Raw genomic sequence first — 20,833 nt, forward strand, 5'->3', positions numbered from 1 at the left:
GGTTCCAGGATTGAGCCCCAAGGGTTCTAGGGAGCCACTGGGCTCCCTTCTCGATGGGAAACCTGCTTCTTCCTCTTCCACTTCCCTGCTTGTGTTCTTTCTCTCTCTCTATCTCTGTCAAATAAATAAATAAAATCTTAAAAAAATAAAAATAAAATAAAACACTCTGCCTGAATGTCTAAGGAAAAGGTATTTGTCATTAAACAGACAAGGAATTTAGAAGTACAGCTAGTTGGGGCACCTGGGTGGCTCAGTGGTTTGGGCCTCTGCCTTTGGCTCAGGTTGTGATCTCAGGGTCCTGGGATCAAGCCCTGCATCAGGCTCTTTGCTCAGTAGGGAGCCTGCTTCCCCCCCCCTCTCTCTGCCTGCTGCTCTGCCTACTTGTGATTTCTCTCTGCCAAATAAATAAATAAAATTTAAAAAAAAACTTAATACATAAATGTTAAAAAGAAAAAAAAGAAGTACAACTAGTTGTGACATGGTAATTTCTGTTTAGCACATGGTGAATTGAGGTGAAATTCAAGTAAAGCTCCAATTAAGCAGCTGGAGATCTGGGGCAAGGGCACAATTAAAGAACCAGTGATACAGATTTGGAAATCATTTTTATAAAAGTGAGAGTTGAAAGTTAACAAAGTTGATCAGCTTGCCAAGGGATAAAATGTAGAGAAATAAGGCAAAGTCAAACAGCAAAACTTAAAGTATTTCCATTGAGAATATGAAAAGAAATAAGTACAAGTAAAGAAAAAGTAATGGTCAAAAAATAAAAAGTAGAAAAACATGATCATGAAGTTATCATGGAAGACATGCAAGAGAAGTGCGCCTGGGTGGCTCAGTGGGTTAAAGCCTCTGCCTTCAGCTCAGGTCATGATCTCAGGGTCCTGGGATCGAGCCCCGCATTGGGCTCTCTGCTCAGCGGAGAGCCTGCTTCCCTTCCTCTCTCTGCCTGCCTCTCTGCCTACTTGTGATCTCTGTCTGTCAAATAAATAAGACATGCAAGAGAAGAAATGATAGTGAAGCAAGAAGGAATTTATATGATCTCTGCTTTAACAGAGCTTACAATCTCTAAGGAATAAAAGAATAGATGAGATCAGAGTTAGCATTAAAACAAAGTATTATAGGGGCGCCTGGGTGGCTCAGTGGTTTAAGCCGCTGCCTTTGGCTCAGGTCATGATCTCGGGGTCCTGGGATCGAGTCCCGCATTGGGCTCTCTGCTCGGCAGGGAGCCTGCTTCCCTCTCACTCTCTCTGCCTGCCTCTCTGCCTACTTGTGATCTCTCTCTGTCAAATAAATAAATAAAATCTTTAAAAAAACAAAACAAAACAAAGTATTATAGATACAGTCAAAAGTAGATATTCTGGGATGCATTATAGCAATAATCAATTTAGTGAATCTAGGTAAGAATTATTTTTAACTCACCTCACAGCTCCTAAGACGGCAGGCCCACATAGGTGTGTTAGAAGAAAGTGGCTGGAGAGGAGCCAGAAAGGGTTCTTCAAGCATTCTGGGACAAGGAAGGAATATACATAAATACATATTACAAGTTGCACACACACAAACACACATACGACATTCAACTGTTATCCCCTTAGCCAGTGTTACAGAAAATATACTGAGGTCATCAATAAGAAACTGTAATAATAGGGGTGTCTGGCTGGCACAAATGGTTCAAGCCCCATGCTGGGTGTAGAGTTAATTTGAAAAAATAAAGATATAAGATCTTAACTGTAATTATAATTTTCTTTAAACAGCACTATTTTATTAGTTGCCAAAAAGAGGTCTATGTTTTTTCTTCCAACTATCTATAGCCCCAACAAAATTAAGTATTTTAATATCTCCTTCAAATGTTATTTTGTAGTCTTCTCATTTTATTTCATTATATAATTGTTTTTCATTTAATTAAAAAATGAGCCAATAAAACATCTTCAGGTGACTTGTTAACATGATATTATGTCAAGCTCTAAGACTAAATGTAATAAGCAGTGTGTAAATTTTTAAATACTGTATTTAAGAGTTAAAAGAATATAAATAATACAAAATCCATATCTATATTTGCCTAAATTATTACAGTGTTAAGGCAAAAATAAAAGCTGAAACATGTTAACAAAAAACACTTCATTACTTTACCACAGAGGAATAAAATACATAAAAAGATGATGAACCATTAAACATTTTAGGAACTGGAACGGATATTTCTTTCTTTATTTTTTTTTTTTTAGAATGGATATTTATTTATACTAAAACCCCTATTAGTGCCAGATGTTTTCAGATTGCTTCAAAAGGTAACAGGCAAGTGTCACTGAGGAAAAGTAGCATGTTAAACATCAAACGCTTTTTTTTTTTTTTTAAAGACTTTATTTATTTATTTGACAGACAGAGATCACAAGTAGGCAGAGCGGCAGGCAGGGGAGGAAGTAAGCAGGCTCCCCGCTGAGCAGAGAGCGTGATGCAGGGCTCGATCCCAGGACCCTGGGATCACAACCTGAGCCAATGGCAGAGTCTTTTACCCACTGAACCACCCAGGCGCCCCAGACATAGCTTCTAAAACAGTCTCCTAGTTGCCAAGATGTCATTTATTAATTAAAGATATTCGACAATTTGATGATAGTTTATTCTGTTTCTTGAATTTCTGATCTTTTTTTTATTAGCTCACTTTAGATATGATAATTTTAAAAAAGTTTTCCATGAAAATTTCAAAACATGAACTCCTCTTTCCCACTGACTCACCTGGCCACAGTCTTTTTGGGCAATGTGACAGATGCTTGTGGATGAAGACTGTAACTACTGGTATTATCTGCTAGAACATCCACTCTTACAGTTGGTAAATTTCTATCACTGGACTTCTCTTCAGAGACATCTTAACAGCAATAACAAGAAAAATGCAACATCAGTATCTTGAATAAGTCCATGAGAATGTAACTAAGTAGAACTCATCGATTTGAAATAGGAAAGGCAAGATATGCTCTAAAGATGCCAAAACTTATAATGTTTTAATGAGAATTTCCCTAATGAACTTTAGTTTCAAATTATAATACTGACTACTGAAATTTTGTAATTATATTTTTGAAGCTTATATTGAACAGCTAGGATATAAAAGTGGTACAATTGTTTTGTTAACAGTTTCATAATAGGAAAGTATAAAACTGTTTTTCATTTTTAAAAAAAAATTTTTAAAAATTCAACTAGCCAGCATATAATACATCGTTAGTTTCAGACTCTTTTTCATTTTTATACCATGTTTTTCATTTTGTCTGCAAACTGTTTTTTTCCTTAAGTTTTAACTATTAACAAAGGCAAATAACCATATCACTAAGGTAAAAATATCTATTCTAAATCATTAGCTATGAATGAACGATGAAACAGTGTAGCTATGGTATTAGATAGAAAAGGAAGGAAAGCAAAAGAGAACTAACAGGAATATTATCAATAGGTTAAGAAAGAGTAAAAAAAAATGGGAGCATGATTCTCCTTTCTGAGTCTGAAGGAAAAAAAGAAGAGCAAAGAGGATGAAAAAAATAGTTAAATAAAAGAGTAATGAGTCACATGGCTAACAACAATATTGATAAAAATACAAATGTAATAATTTCTCCAGTAACTATTAGCACTATAATCTTGTTATTGTAGCTGTTATTATTACTGTTATTATAATCAAAAAGAATTTATTTTATGCTCACTGGTCATTTGGGAGGAAGCAAGAGTCAACCAGCTTCATAGAATTCCAAAATGAAATAGACAGCTAACCTAGACAGGAGTTGAAAAATGAACTTTGAAGTTTATTTGGGCTAAGAAACTTTCTCTAATTATTCAGTTCACAACCTTACCCAAAGAGATCAATTTTAGCACGGACTTTCATGAGCTGATTTTCTGATATATATATTTATTCTTTAAAAGATTCTTAAATCCCATATATCCCATGATTACTCACCCTGAGGACTATTCACATCCACAAGCTGCCCCTGAGGTACAATCACTTGAGCCATTCCTGTCTGTGTAGATGGAATTACACGCAGCACCTGTCCATTTTCTGAGGGGTTGGCAACAATCATCTTGAACATTAAGAAAGAAATCAAATGCATAAGCCAACAATGCCTTAACAGAATTATTACTAAATAAATGATTAAAGACATGCCTATCTGTATGGTAGATACTATTATTTCCCTCATTTTGTAGATGAAAACACTGAGGTACTCTTTCAGAGCTGGTAAGTGTTAAAGCTAGGATTCAAAACAGGTAGTTTGACTCTAAGTTCTATGATCTTAACCACCTATGGTCTTAATCATTACACATGTATGAGGTCTAATTACTTAGTAATGTGAACAAGGATCTCACTGGAATTAATATATTTGCTTTTTCTACTTACTGTATTATATCCCTAGGTGTTTGGATTATTTGTGTGGTAGTCATTTGTTCCATATTTTATGTCACTTTCATTCATTTAAAAACAATATCTTGTTAGATGTCTAATTAAAGAATTTATTTTTATATCTCTGAATTTTTATATATTCTGTCTTGGTCCATAAGGAATACCAAAGAATGTCCCAAAAGTCTGAAAATGTAAGAAAAATTATATGTTTATTATTTCCATTTCTTCTTTCAGTTTAACAATTGAATCTATTACCTTAAATTTAAAGAACTGTCAACTAAAACGGTGTCTGAAGCCGAAGGAAAAAAAAAAACACAATTTGAGCCCATCATTTGAAAAACAAAACTAATATATTTTTTTAATTTATATTTTCTCAGTGTTCAAAAATTCATTGTTTATGTACCACATCCAGTGCTCCATGCAATACGTGTCCTCCATTTGAAGACAAGTTTATCTTAAATTTCCAGACTTTTCGGACACCCTGTTAACTTTATTACCTAACATACTACTCTTCTATTGACACAGTGTGACTGTTTTACCCAAGGTCTACTAGCCTCAGTTCTTACTCAAGTAATTCTTTGTAATCATTCCAACCCGCTTTCCAAGAGGGCCTTTTTTAAATTAAATTTTTAAAATTAACATATTTTATTTGCCCCAGGGGTACCGGTGAATCATCAGGCTTACACACTTCACAGCTCTGACCATAGCGCATACCCTCCCCAATGTCTATAACCCAAACACCCTCTCCATACCCCTCCCCCTCAGTTTGTTTTGTGACATTAAGAGTTTCTTATGGTTTGTCTCCCTTCCGATCCCAGCTTGTTTCATTTTTTCCTCCCCTACCCTCCAAACCCCCTACGTTGCCTCTCAAATTCCTCCTATCAGGGAGATAATATAATTGTCTTTCTCTGATTGACTTATTTTGCTCAGCATAATACCCTCTATTTCCATTCATGTCATTGCAAATGGCAAGATGTCATTTCTTTTGATGGCTGCATAGTATTCCATTGTGTGTGTGTGTGTGTGTGTGTGTGTGTGTGTGTGTGTGTGTGTATCACATCTTCTTTATCCATTCATCTGTTGATGGACATCTAGGTTCTTTCCATAGTTTGGCGATTGTGGACATTGCTGCTATAAACATTCAGATGCACGTGCCCCTTCGGATCACTACATTTGTATCTTTAGGGTAAATACCCAGTAGTGCGATTGCTGGGTTGTAGGGTAGCTCTATTTTCAACTTTTTGAGGAACCTCCATGCTGTTTTCCAGAGTGGCTGCACCAGCTTGCATTCCCACCAACAGGGCAGGAGGGCTCCCCTTTCTCTGCATCCTCACCAGCATCTGTTGTTTTTTGTTGATTTTAGCCATGCTGACTGGTTTGAGGTGGTATCTCATTATGGTTTTGATTTGTATTTCCCTGATGCCAAGTGATGTGGAGCACTTTTTCATGTGTCTGTTGGCCATCTGGATCTTTGCATCTTTGCAGAAGTGTCTGTTCATGTCCTCTGCCCATTTCTTGATTGGATTATTTGTTCTTTGGCTGTTTAGTTTGAAAAGTTCTTTATACATTTTGGATACTAGTCCTTTATCTGATATGTTGTTTGCAAATATCTTCTCCCATTCTGTCAGCTGTCTTTTGGTTTTGTTGACTGTTTCCTTTGCTGTGCAAAAGCTTTTGGTCTTGATGAAGTCCCAAGAGTTCATTTTTGCCCTTGCTTCCCTTGCCTTTGGCGATGTTTCTAGGAAGAAGTTGCTGTGGCTGAGGTCAAAGAGGTTGCTGCCTGTGTTCTCCTTAAGGATTTTGATGGATTCCTTTCTCACACTGAGGTCTTTCATCCATTCTGGGTCTTATTTTCATGTGTGGTGTAAGGAAATGGTCCAGTTTCATTTTTCTGCGTGTGGCTGTCCAATTTTCCCAACACCATCTGTTGAAGAGACTGTCTTTTTTCCATTGGACATTCTTTCCTGCTTTGTCAAAGATTAGTAGACCATAGAGTTGAGGGTCTATTTCTGGGCTCTCTATTCTGTTCCATTGATCTATGTGTCTGTTTTTGTGCCAGTACCATACTGTCTTGATGATGACAGCTTTGTAATAGAGCTTGAAATCTGGAATTGTGATTCCACCAACTTTAGCTTTATTTTTCAACATTCCTCTGGCTATTCAAGGACTCTTCTGGTTCCATATAAACTTTAGGATTATTTGTTCCATTTCTTTGAAAAAAAAAAAAAGGATGGTATTTTGATAGGGATTGCATTATACGTGTAGATTGCATTAGGTAGCATAGACATTTTCACAAATTTGTCCTTCCAATCCTGGAGCCTGGAACATTTTTCCATTTCTTTGTATCTTCCTCAATTTCTTTCATGAGTACTTAATAGTTTTCTGAGTACAGATTCTTTGCCTCTTTGGTTAGGTTTATTCCTAGGTATCTTACAGTTTTGGGTGCAATTGTAAATGGGATGGACTCTTTTTTTTGTCTTGTTGTCGGTGTATAGAAATGCAACTGATTTCTGTGCATTGATTTTATGTCCTGACACTTTACTGAATTCTTGTACAAGTTCTAGCAGATTTGGAGTGGAGTTTTTTGGGTTTTCCACATAAAGTATCATATCATCTGCAAAGAGTGATAGTTTGACTTCTTCTTTGCCGATTTGGGTGCTTTTAATTTCTTTTTGTTGTCTGATTGCTGAGGGTAGGATTCCTAGTACTATGTTGAATAGCAGTGGTGATAGCGGACATCCCTGCCGTGTTCTTGACCTTAGCAGAAAAGCTCTGTTTTTCTCCATTGAGAATGATATTTGTGGTGAGTTTTTTATAGATGCCTTTGAAGATATTGAGGTATGTAACCTCTATCCCTATACTTTGAAGAGTTTTGATCTAGAAAGGATGCTGTACTTTGTCAAATGCTTCTTCTGCATCTATTGAGAATATCATATGGTTCTTTTCTTTCTTTTCTTAATGTATTGTATCACATTGATTGATTTGTGGATGTTGAACCAACCCTGCAGCCCTGGAATAAATCCCACTTGGTCGTGGTGAATAATCCTTTTAATGTACTATTGGATCCTACTGGCCAGTACTTTGGTGAGAATTTTCACATCTGTATTCATCTAGGATATTGGTCTGTAATTCTCTTTTTTGATGGGGTCTTTGGTTTTGGGATCAAGGTAATGTGGCCTCATAAATGAGTTTGGAAGTTTTCCTTCCATTTCTATTTTTTGGAACAGTTTCAGGAGAATAGGTATTATTTCTTCTTTAAATGTTTGGTAGAATTCCCCTGGGAAACCATTTGGCCCTGGGCTCTTGTTTGTTGGGAGATTTTTGATGACTGCTTCAATCTCCTTACTGATTATGGGTCTGATTCTTCCTGGTTCAGTTTATATATCTCTATGAATGCAGCCATTTCTTCCAGATTGTCAAACTTGCTGGTGTACAGTTGCTCATAATATGTTCCTATAATTGTTTGAATTTCTCTGGTGTTGGTTGTAATCTCTCCTCTTTCATTCATGATTTTTATTATTTGGGTCTTTTCTCTTTTCTTTTTTATAAGTTTGGCCAGGGGTTTAACAATTTTATTAATTCTTTCAAAGAACCAGCTCCTAGTTTCATTGATTTGTTCTCCCGTTCTTTTGGTTTCTATTTCACTGATTTCTGCTCTGATCTTTATTATTTCTCTTCTCCTGCTGGTTTAGGCTTTCTTTGCTGTTCTTTCTCCAGCTCCTTTGGGTGCAGGGTTAGGTTGTGTACCTGAGACCTTTCTTGTTTCTTGAGAAAGACTTGTATGGCTATATACTTTCTTCTTAGGACCACCTTTGCTGTGTCCCAAAGCTGTGTTTTCATTATCATTTGTTTCCATGAATTTTTTCAATTATTCTTTAATTTCCTGGTTGACCCATTCATTCTTTAGACGGATGCTCTTTAGTCTCCATGTATTTGAGTTCTTTCCAACTTTCCTCTTATGATTGCGTTCTAGCTTCAGAGCATTGTGGTCTGAGAATATGCGGGGAATGATCCCAGTCTTTCGGTACCAGTTGAGACCTGATTTGTGACCCAGGATGTGATCTATTCTGGAGCATGTTCCATGAGCACCAGAAAAGAATGTGTATTGTTGCTTTGGGATGGAATGTTCTGAATATATCTGTGATGTCCATCTGGTCCAGTGTGTCATTTAAGGCCTTTATTCCCTTGTTGACCTTTTGCTTGGATGATCTGTCCATTTCAGTGAGGGGGGCGTTAAAATCCCCTATTATTGTATTATTGTCAATGTATTTCTTTAATTTTGTTATTAATTGGTTTATATAGTTGGCTGCTCCCATGTTAGGTGAATAGATATTTAAAATTGTTTGATCTTCTTGTTGGACAGACCCTTTGAGTATGATTTAGCGGATTCAGTTATTTTGAGTATGATACCATTGTATGTTACAGACTTCTTTTCCCGGGCTGCTTTCAGGATTTTCTTTTTGTCACTAAGACTTGTAAGTGTTACTATTAGATGACGGGGTATGGACCTATTCTTATTGATTTTGAGGGGGGGTTTCTCTGTGCCTCCTGGATATTGATGCTTGCTCCCTTTGCCCTATTAGGGAAATTCTCTGTTATAATTCACTCCAATATACCTTCTGGCCCCTCTCTCTTTCTTCTTCTTCTGGAATCCCAATTCTTCTAATATTGTTTCATCTTATGGTATCATTTATCTCTCGAATTCTCCCCTCGTGGTCCAGTAGTTGTTTGTCTCTCTTTTGCTCAGCTTCTTTATTCTCCGTCATTTGGTCTTCTACATCACTAATTTTCTCTTCTGCCTCATTTATCCTAGCAGTAAGAGCCTCCATTTTTGACTATACCTCATTAATAGCTTTTTTGATCTCAGCTTTGTTAGATTTTAGTTCTTTTATTTCTCCAGAAAGGGCTTTTATTTCTTCAGACAGGGTTTCTCTAATATCTTCCATGCCTGTTTTGAGCCCAGCTAACACCTAGAGAATCGTCATTCTGAACTCCAGATCTGACATTTTACCAATGTCCGTACTGATTAGGTCCCTAGCCTTCGGTACTGCCTCTTGTTCTTTTTTTTTTGTGGTGAGTTTTTCCTGCCTTTTCATTTTACCCAGAGAAGAATATATGAAGGAGAGAATAAAACACTAAAAGGGTGGCAAAGACCCAGAAAAATGTACGCTAACCAAATCAGAAGAGACCCCGAATAGGGGGAGAAGATAGGGGATAAAAAGAAATTTTTTTTAAAAATTTTAAAAAATATATAGTAGACTGGTGAATAGAACAGAGCCACCCACTTGATTTTGGGTGTATTTTAGTCTCTTAGAAGAAACTACATCCCAAAATTTTTAAAGAAAGAAAAACTTATATATATACACCAAAATAAGAGCAAACATGATGAAGGAATGGAATATGACTGTAAAGATGAAAATAAAAAAAGAATTCTAAACAAAGAATTGATAAGATAAGTTGGTTGGAAAAAGAAAGAGGAGAGAATTTGCTCAGGCTAGAGACCATATTAAAGCCCTTTCCTAGATTTAGGGTATATTTTGATCTATTGGAAGAAACTGTATCCCAAAATTTTTGTATAAGAAAAAACCCTGCATGTACACAAAAAATAAAGTTAGATACTATGAAGGATAAAATATGACTATAATAATAAAGGTTTTAAAAGTTTTTTTTTAAAGAAAGTATTGTTAAGATAAACTAATTAAAAAACCTTAAAGGAGGAAAGAGGAAATGTTAAATAAAATTAGAATAAGAAAAAAATAAAATAAAATAAATTTAACTTTGCAAGACTAAAGAATTATGAAGTGAAAGCCATGAATTCCATGCTTTGCTTTCTCCTCCTCTGGAATTCCACTGTCCTCCTTGATCAGTGAGCTTGGTCTTGGCTGGATGTTCTTGCTGATCTTCTGGGGTGATTCTTAAATGTCTTTGCCTGAGGTGGAATTGCACTGCCCTTGCCAGGGTCCAGGCTAAGTAATTTACTCCCATTTGCTCTCAGGAGCTCTTTTGTTCCCTGAACACTTTCTGTAGAGCCCTGGAGGACCGGAATGAAAATGGCAGCCTCCCAATCTCCGGCCCGGAGTTAAGACAGCCTTTCTGTTTTATGAAACATCAAAACATTACTGATGCGTGACAGAGACTGCAGTTCTAGTTTTAAGAGGGTCACTGGAAAAAATTTTTAATTGAAAAAAAATTAAATTTGAAAAAAATTTCAATGAAGTAGATGCTTTAGGGATAATTAATTATAAACATTTCTCAGAAATTAAGACTAGTAATTGTTTCCCTCCCCCAAAGTTTATCAAGTTCCTTGAAATAAAAATACCTTGCCATACCTCTTATCACTTCATCATGAAAAAGTAACTGTAAACTCTGATGACAATAATTGCTTGACATTTGTTCAGTGCATACTAAGTGGCAAGACTTTACATGCATTACTGTATTTATTCCCTATCATATGTAAATGAAGTATATACATTTATACTTGAGGATACTGTTATAAGAGGTTACACAACTCATGCAAGATAGGGTGGTGAGTTGAAATTCAAACCCAAATTCAAACAACTATTCTGTACTGCTTCCCATTATCTGATGATTTTACTTAACCTAAAAGAAGACAAAAACAATACAAGAAATACTGCTGGACTTTAAAAGGCAACAGTAATAACATGTTTTAAAATTCCATTCATTCATTCTTAGAAAATGAATCTAGTAAATCCAAATAAAACACATATATTTGTAATTTATTTACTCATATGAAAATTTCACAATTAAGAAAGATCTGTGGAATACCTCTTATTTTTGGAAATATGTTTCCTATGTAGAGCGGAGGAGAGCCTCCTCCACTTTCTCCTTCCTTAGCTTTCTCCTTCCATAGCTTCCTTCTACCTGGTACCTAGAAAACTATTTTCAGTTCATGTAATTTGATAATGGTGACAATATTACTTTTCCTATTTCAAAAGCAAGTTACTTTTAATCTTTGCTATGAAATCAGAGTTTTGAACAGTCATCTGTTGCAATGCATTCTATTTGAGGCAGACCATGAACATTATCAGAAAACCTTGACTAATAAGTAGTCATATTTACTGGGCTCTTTGTGTACTGTACAATATAACTGATAAATCCAAAATACCATCCCTGCTTCACTTTAAAATCTCTTCATTTGTTGATTCACCCACTACAGAATCTTTACTACTTCCTTGATAACTTCTACATAAAAAAATCACATTAAAAAAATTTTTTTTTTAAAAAGCTCCATATGGTGGGAGATTTTGAAAATGGGAAATACCATGCATGTATAGGGGCAGGGGTTTTTTTAAGCATCACTGTAATTCTGCTCAGTTTTGCTTTGAATCTAAAACTGCTCTTGGGGTGCCTGGGTGGCTCAGTGGTTAAAGCCTCTGCCTTCGGCTCAGGTCATGATCCCAGAGTCCTGGGATCTAGCCTTGCATCGGACTCTCTGCTCAGCAGAGAGCCTGCTTCCTCCTCTCTCTCTGCCTGCCTCTCTGCCTGCTTGTGCTCTCTCTGACAAATAAATAAAATCTTTATAAATGACTAATAAAATCAATACACATCTTATAAGACTGTTCAAGAAAAAATAGAGAAGGTACAAACAAGCAGTGTCAGGAATAAAAAAGGGGCATCATCCTACTGATTCATAGATTTAAAATATTTATATGCTTTGTTCTATACTTGAGATATAATAGCTTCAGAATAACAATACTAATATTATTAATGTTAAATTCATTGAAAGTTTACACATTTTGTTCCTAGATTATATCCTGTTAGAGATGTACAATCAGATTACTGTCTTTGAAATAATTCACTAAGGTGCTTGGGTGGCTCAGTCAGTTAAGTGTCTACCTTTAGCTCAGGTCATGATATCAGGGACCTTGGACTGAATACCCCAACAGGCTCAGCAGGGAGTCTGCTTCCTCCTCTCTCTCTGCCTGCCTCTCTGCCTACTTGTGATCTGTGTGTCAAATAAATAAAATCTTGTAAAAAAAAATAATAATAATTTTATTATATAATTAATACTCATTGTAGAAAATCTGGAAAACAGGTAAACAAGACATGTTATTCTTCATATTATTAATTTAAGGATATTCTTTTTTTTTAATGTAAGGATATTCTTATTAGGCAGAGATAAACGACGTCTTTCTCAATAATTCTCTTTAATTTCCAACAAAACCATCTTTCATTTCTTCTACTCAAACTATAAACTTGGCCATGAATACTTCAGAAACAATTTAAAGCAGCATTTTCACCTTTATATGCACTGTTACTTACATGACACATACATCTCTACATCAGCGAAGCTATGTCTAATTGCCAGTATACCACTGCTACTTCCACTGTTTCCTTTTGCTTCAAGAAGGCATACCAACCTGTGGCATGCCAGTTAGTGACTGAGAGATGGATAAAGCAATAACCTTGAGTTCAGTCAAATGCATACACAAAAATAAATGTAAGTTACATGTAAACTCTGGCACTAGTCACAGATTATGATATATTTCCAACTGATCTCAAAGTGACAGTGTACCTAGACCTAGTGACTGGGAAATAGTTTAACATTCTATTAGTAGACCTAAAATGAAATCTTTTAAAATCTTCAGGTAACATAAAAATGAACGTCATGGAAACAGTATTTTCAAAGCAATGCAAGTGAACAGTTTCAAGAAATTAAGGTCATCTAGTAAGGTTAATACATTTTGCTAAATAGCATAAACCTGATTATTTATAAAATACACTCACCATTTGTGCATTAGAATCCCCCAATGACTGGAGTTCATATTGAATAGTTTGCTTATTTTGGTCCACTAGATGGAACTGTTCTGCAGAAAGAGTCTGTGTCTGAGTCAGAGCCCCTGGTATATTCTGTGATGTGAGTGAATTATCTGATTCATGAGAGGTGATGGGTAAAACTCTAGGAGAATCATTCTGTCCAAAGGTAGGATCCCTGGAGTCCATGCAGGTTAGATGCTTTTGTAAGGAAAAAAAAAAAAGCACTAAGGGTGTTTGTAAAATATAATGTCATAATTTGTATCTTTTAAATTAAAAAAAAATTTTTTTTAAGGTTTTAAGTAATCTCTACACCCAACATGGGACTCAAACTCACAACCCCAAGAGTAGCATGCTCTATACCAGTCCAGTGCCCGTAATGTTACAATTAAAAAAAAAAAAAAAAAAAGAATGTTTATCAGCCACTGTGGAAACAGTATGGAGGTTCCTCAAAAAAATTAAAAATATAACTACCCTATGATCCAGTAATCACATTACTGGGTATTTACCCCAAAATACAAAAACGTTAATTCAAAGGGATACATGAACCCCTATGTTTATATACAGCATTATTTACAATAACCAAATTATGGAAACAGCCTAAGTATCCAATGGTTGACGAAGGGATGTGGTATGAATTGATGAAGATGTGGTATAAGACACAATGGAATATTATTCAGCCATAAAAAAAGAATGAAATCTTGCCATTTGCAACAACATGGATGGAGCTAGAGAGTATAATGCTAAGTGAAGTCAGTCAAAGAAAGAAAAATACCATATGATTTCACTCATATATGGAATTTAAGAAACAAACAAATGAGCAAAGGGAAAAAGAGAAAGAGAGAAATCAAGAAACAGACAATTAATAAAAGAGAACATACTGATGATTACTAGAGCAGGGGGTGGGGAGTGGGGTGGACAGGTTAAACAGGAGATGGGGATTAAGGAGTGCACTTGTTTTGGGGGATTTTTTGGTTTTTTGTTTGTTTGTTTTTACAATTTTTTTTGTTTTTGTTTTTGCTTTACACTTTGTTAAAGTAGGTTCCATGGCCAATGCATGGCCCAAACTAACAACACTAGATCAAGACCTGAGCTGAGATGAATAGTCAGATGCCCAATCTTAGACTGAGCCACCCAGGCACCCAGGAGTGCACTTGTGATGAGCACTTGGTGATGTATAAAACAGCTGAATCAATATATTATATACCTGAAACTAATATAATATGTTAATTATCTGGAATTTAAAGTAAAATAAATAGAATGCTATAATAAAAATGGAAAGATTCATTTTTCAGTTAATTATTCACTTCATTTTTTTACAAGAGTTGTCAATTCACACAGACTAATATAGACAGAAAGCTGGTCTAAACTGAAATTGTTGATTTTTGTATTTTATTTCAATCGTATTGAAATAAAGTTGTCTATGGGAACACATCCTGAAATCATGATATATAATTCAAAACACAGATTTTTCTTTATATATAGATTCTTAAAAATATAGAATTTTTATAATAGAGCTTTTAAGTAAAAGCTTTACTTTTGGTGCACCTGGGTGGCTCAGGTGGGTTAATCATCTGCCTTCAGCTCAGGTCATGATCTCAGGGTCCTGAGATCAAGCTCCACATCAGGCTCTCTGCTCAGCAGGGAGTCTGTTTTCTTCTCTCTCTGCCAACTTGTGACCTCTGTCAAATTAAAAAAAAAAAAAAAAAACTTTACTTTTAAGTAAAGCTCTATATTATAAAATTAAATGTATGATAGAATTGTGGATAAATTGTAACATTCTTAAATAAAATTAAATATATTACTATTTCTTATACATTAAAAAGTTATTAAATGGGGGCACCTGGGTGGCTCAGTTGGTTAAGGATCTGCCTTTGGATCAGATCATGATCCTAGGATCCTGGGATCAAGCCCCACAAAGGGCTCCCTGTTCAGCAGGGAACCTGCTTCTCTCTCTCCCTCTGCCTGCCACTTTCCCTGCTTGCATTATCTATCAAATAAATAAATAAAATCTTAAAAAAAATATAGAAGTTGTTAAATGGAATGGAAAAAAGTTTCCAGTTAAATTCATACCTCATATACTTGAGAATCTGTTTTTGATTCTTCAGAATCATTATGGTTGACTCTCAGTGAATCGTTAGATTGTTCCATGCTGGTATATTCAATTCCATTTTCTTCTATTAGTTAATAGCTGAAAAAAATGTAAGTATCTGATTAAAGCACTTAACATTTTTATGGAATATTTGTCTTAAATAAATCTCACATTTCTCCTACTGTGTTAACCCATACAATTCAGGTTAAATAATTTCCATTCTATAGATTAAGAAAATTCTATAGATTAAGAAAATAAACACTTTTGTTAAATGACTTGCCAAGGCACCAGAATACATTCAGGCCAAAACAAAGATTACCATTATGTAGTTTCTTCATCTTACCCTTGATTACATTCATGTACTGGTTAATTAAGACTGTCGTTATGGAACAGGTACTCTTCACCCTTTCAAATACTTCTAATATTCTCATTTTATAAAGATTTAATGTAAAGAAAGGTTCTTGATTTTATGAGTTGGGCACCTACTATTGTAGCCTTAGATAATTTTAGAAAAGATGTTTTGGTGTAGACAGATTATATACAAACAGATCCTACCATAATGCACATCATACCACTAATACTGGGTTGACAAACTTCAAAAATGAAGAAATATGTATTCCAAAAGTTTCAGCCACTTAGGCTTGGTACAGTGGTTAGCTCTAGTGGTGACCTGGCTTTCCACACACACCCATACACACACAGACACAGACACACACACACACTGCCCCCTTGGGATATTTGGCAGTTTGGAAATATTTTTGGTTGTCAAAAATGAGAGAAGAGTGCTACTAGAATCTAATGGAGAGAAGCTAGGGATACTACTAAATATTTTGGAAAGCTCATGGCAGCCTCCAAAACAAAGATATCAATGGTGCTGAGGTTCAGAAACCCTGGCCTACTATAATAAATACTAGATTCTGGATTATCTGAAAGTAATGATGCTTTAAATCTCAAAACTGGAGTAAGGTCAAAACAAAGCTGGTGAAGAATAACACTGGAAAATTTATAATATAAAATAAACTTCATAGAATCTTTTTAAGAACCCACACATTTAATTTTATTTTTAATAAAACAGCACAAAGTCTTTTTTAAAAATCCTGAAAGTTTTATTTTTAAATTAGCATGCATTAAATTGAACTTCCTTTTTTTTGTTTTCGCTATGTAGTTCCATGGATTTTAACACACGTAACCACATCACAGCCAGGATATATAACAATAAAGTCATCCTGTGCTATAATTTAAATTTATACCTTGTACTTAAGACTTAGTTGGTATATATATTTGAACACACTGAAAATTTATTTTTCTTTGTCAGCATCCACAAATACATTTGTAAAATTAAGCATTTCAGAAGATCTACAAAGTTTGCCATTTCATATTTCCAAAATATTATAAATATTTCTATTCAAATATAAATTGTAATAGGTTAAAAATCAGTCTTATTTTTAATATATAACTTTAAAATATCTTAAAGTTGTTTCTCTTTTAAGATTTTAAATTACCACTTGTATTCTAATTCATTACAAAAATCCCAAAAGCCTATAGGTCCCTCTCAGGTTAAGGGCAATTTTATTTTATAATGTTCTGGTTCTGTTCCGTTTTGAATTTTTTACGTATATAAAACTTAGGAATAATATGTTTTATATATAGTTTAAAAAATAAGAAGAAAGTTCCATTAATGGCAATATGGTAGATTAGATAATATACAAGGCTCTCTTGCTAGAAAACAAAAAAAAGAAAGTGGGTCTAAAAAAAAAACTTTGTGACCAGGAGCTGTTACAGGATGTAACAAAAATCAGTCTACGGCCATACCACCCTGAACGCGCCCGATCTCGTCTGATCTCTGAAGCTAAGCAGGGTCGGGCCTGGTTAGTACTTGGATGGGAGGATGTAACAAAAATCAAAGGCCACTCCCTGCTAAGTCCCCTCCCCCACCAAAAAAAAAAAAAAAAGAAAGAAAGAAAGAAAGAAAGAAAAAAGAAAAGCAAAAACTGTGAGCCAAAACCCAAGTGAAAAGATACAAGCAAAGAGGAAAATTTCTACAACAGCAGTAGTAACACACAAAGATTATGGGTGTGGATAAGTAGCTCTTAGGTGAGGGGAAATTAAAATTCCCAAGACAAAACTAGGTACCTGAAAGATCTTGAGACAATAGTTTAGCCCAGCTTCTGGTAAGAACAAATGGAGCTATTATTTGGAGGAACCCAAACCCAATTAAGGCATTAGGTTTCCTTTCATATCAAGATTCAATATAAGCTTATAATCAGAGTGCCAAAAACACAAGGAAATAAACCATCAAAAGAAACAGTCAACAAAGTTAGACACCTCCTTAAACTTCAAATATTGGAACCATCTAACAGTGAATATAAAATAACCATTTAAAACTCAAAGAAATAAACTGAATGAATAACAGGAATAAGCAAGCAACAAGACTGAAAAGTTTAATCTGAAAGAGAACCAAACAGACCTTTCAGAAATTTAAAAAAAAAAAAAGTAAGTCGATGGATTCATTAAATAGAATAAATTTGGAAGAAAGAACTATTAAATTAGAAGCCATATTTTAAAAAATTACCCAGAATTCATCACAGGAAAAACAAAAGATAAAAAACATGAAGAGACTTAAAACTTAAACAAAATAGAGTAAGTATAACATACTTATAATTGGAATCTCAGAAGAATAGAAAAGAAATAAAAAAAATGGCTGACAGACAATACTTGAGGAGATAGTAGCTAACAATTTTTCAACACTGAATCCACAGATATAGTACAAAATGTACCAAAATTAATCAAAAGAAATCCATACCCAATGTAGTAGAAGTACAAAATTCTAAAAAGAAAGGAAAATCTAAAAGTGAAGCAAGAGAGGTAAGATCACCCATGGGGTACTGACATTAGATATACAGCAGACTACTCAATAGCAATACTAGCAGAAGTCACGTTAAAAAAAAGAAAAGGGGAACCTGGGTGGCTCACTGGGTTAAAGCCTCTACTTTCGGCTCAGGTCATGATCCCAGGGTCCTGGGATCGAGTCCCGCATCGGGCTCTCTGCTCAACAGGGAGCCTGCTTCCTCCTCTCTCTCTGCCTGCCTCTCTGCCTACTTGTGATCTCTGTCTGTCAAATAAATAAATAAAATCTTAAAAAAAAAAAAGAAAGAAAGAAAAGTAATTCTCAGCATATGATTATATAAGCTCAAAACAAAGCAGGGTGAGAGAAAGATATTTTAAGATTTTAAAAAACTGAGGGGTGCCTGGGTGGCTCAGTCAGTTAAGTGTCTGCCTTCAGTTCAGGTCATGATCCCAGTGGGATCGAGCCCCACATCAGGCTCCCTGCTTAGCAAGGAGCATGCTTCTCTCTCTTCCTCTGCTGCTCTCCCTGCTTGTGCTTTCTCTCTCTCTCTCTCTTTCAAATAAATAAATAAAATCTTTAAAAAGAAAAACTTTTTAAAAAACTGAAAGTTTATAATGAATAGATCCTACATGAAAGAAATTTCTAAAGAATACAGAGAATAAAAATTATACCAGAGGGAAATCCTGAGATGCCAGAAAAATGGTAAGCTAGTAAATTAATAACTCTAAGAAAAACCCAAATAAACACTGTCTGTATAAATAACAATAATGCTATTATAATTTTTTATATGTGTGTTTTAAGAATAGAAATAAAATACTGAAGAACTAAATAAAATACACATAACTCAGGAGGGGGTGATGACAGATAAACACAGTGTATCAAAACGTATGGGATGCAGGGAAAGCAATGCTCAGAGGGAAATCTAGAGCAAATATGCCTATATTTTTAAAAAAAGAAAAAAACCTCAAAACAATAACCTGACATTATTCTTCAAAAATAAACAAGAGCCAACTAAATTGAAATCTAGTAGAAGGAAAAAAATAATATAGATTAGAGAAGAGATAAGCAAAATCAAGAATAGAAAAGCAAAAGAATTAATCAATCTAAAAGTTGGTTCTTCAAAAAGATTGATAAAATTAACAAAACTTTATCTAGACTGACAATAAAAAAAGAACAGACACTTAATAACTAGAATCAGAAATCGAAATGGGACATGACTATAAAATCTTACAGAAACTAAAAAGATCATGAGAAAATACTAAGAACAAAGGTACACCTGTTTCTATTCGCCTATGGTCTTGGTCTTGTACATAGAAAATCCTGAAGAATTCCCCAAAACACTATCAGAGGTAATAAATTCAACAAAGTTACAGGATATAAGATAAATATGCAAAATTCCATCATATTTCTAAAAAAAAAGGGGGGGGGGCGCCTGGGTGGCTCAGATGGTTAAGCATCTGCCTTTGGCTCAGGTCATGATCTCCAGGTCCTGGAATTGAGCCCCACGTTAGGCTCCCAGTTCAGCGGGAAGTCTGCTTCTCCCTCTCCCTCTGCCTCTCCCGTGCTCATGCTCTCTATCTCAAATGAATAAATAAAATCTTAAAAAAAAAAAAAAAACTCCATTGTATTTCCATATAGTAGCAATGAGCAATCCCAAAATAAAATGAAATTAAGAAAATGATTCATTTATAATCTTATCAATAAGAATTAAATGCTGATGAATAAATTTAAGCAAGAAGTATAAGACTAGTACATTAAACTATAAAATACTGTTGAATAAAATTAAAGATGTAAATAAATGGAAAGACATACTGTGTTCCTGGAATTGGAAGACACAAACGTGGTAATACTATCCAAAGCAATGTATAGATTCAATGCAATCCTTATCAAAATCCCAATGGCCTTTTTCTTAGTTATGGAAAAGCCAAATTCATATAGAATTACATGGAACCTAAACAGCCAAAACAATTTTGAAAAAGAACAAAGTTGGAGGACTCATTCTTCACAATTTCAAATCTTACTACAAAGCTACAATACTCAAAAACAAAACAAAACAAAACCCAAAGCTACAATACTCGAAAGAATGTGGTAATGACTTGAGGATAGACATGTGGATCAATGGAATAGAATTGAGAGTCCAGGAAAAAACTCAAAACAACTATGGTCAAATAACTTTCAACAGGGGTGCCAAAGGGATCCAGTGAGAAATGAATAGTCTTCTTCAACAACTGGTGCTGGGTCAACTCAATATCCACATACAGAATAATGAAAATGAACCCCCTACCTCATAGTATACAAAAAAGACAAACAAAAAACCCTAAAATAGATCAATAACCTAAATATAAGAGTTAAAACCATAAAATTCTTAGAAGAAAATATAAGGATAAATCTTCATGACCTTGGATTTGGCAATGCTTCCATAGCTAGAACACCAAAAAACTGTAGAGTCAAAATTAAAAATAGGTAAACTGAACATTATAAAAATAAAAACTTTTTGGGGCGCCTGGGTGGCTCAGTGCGTTAAGGCTCTGCCTTTGGCTCAGGTCATGATCTCAGAGTCCTGGGATCGAGCCCCCCATCAGGCTCTCTGCTCAGCAGGGAGCCTGCTTCCCGCCCTCCTCTGCCTGCCTCTCTGCCTACTTGTGATCTCTGTCAAATAAATAAATAAAATCTTTAAAAAATAAAAATAAAAATAAAAAAATAAAAACTTTTGTGCAAAGGACACAATGACAAGATGGGAGGAAATATTTGTAAATCA

General features: G+C 34.9%; 1 protein-coding gene across 2 annotated transcripts in view; it reads right to left on the minus strand.

The window, feature by feature from the left end:
- CARF (calcium responsive transcription factor) overlaps window positions 1–20,833 on the minus strand; it is a 105,152-nt gene that overhangs the window by 73,148 nt on the left and 11,171 nt on the right. For both annotated transcript variants that reach the window (XM_080798671.1, XM_080798672.1), the window contains 5 exons: window positions 15,209–15,326; window positions 13,109–13,336; window positions 3,923–4,043; window positions 2,725–2,854; window positions 1,417–1,501 (listed from right to left, as the gene is read on the minus strand). In XM_080798671.1, the coding sequence (XP_080654797.1) occupies window positions 1,417–1,501; window positions 2,725–2,854; window positions 3,923–4,043; window positions 13,109–13,336; window positions 15,209–15,286 (642 nt within the window). In that variant the 5' untranslated portion in view covers window positions 15,287–15,326. The remainder of the gene's footprint in view (window positions 1–1,416; window positions 1,502–2,724; window positions 2,855–3,922; window positions 4,044–13,108; window positions 13,337–15,208; window positions 15,327–20,833) is intronic.

This window comes from Martes martes (genome assembly GCF_963455335.1).
Source record: "Martes martes genome assembly, chromosome: 3".
NCBI lineage: Eukaryota > Metazoa > Chordata > Mammalia > Carnivora > Mustelidae > Martes > Martes martes.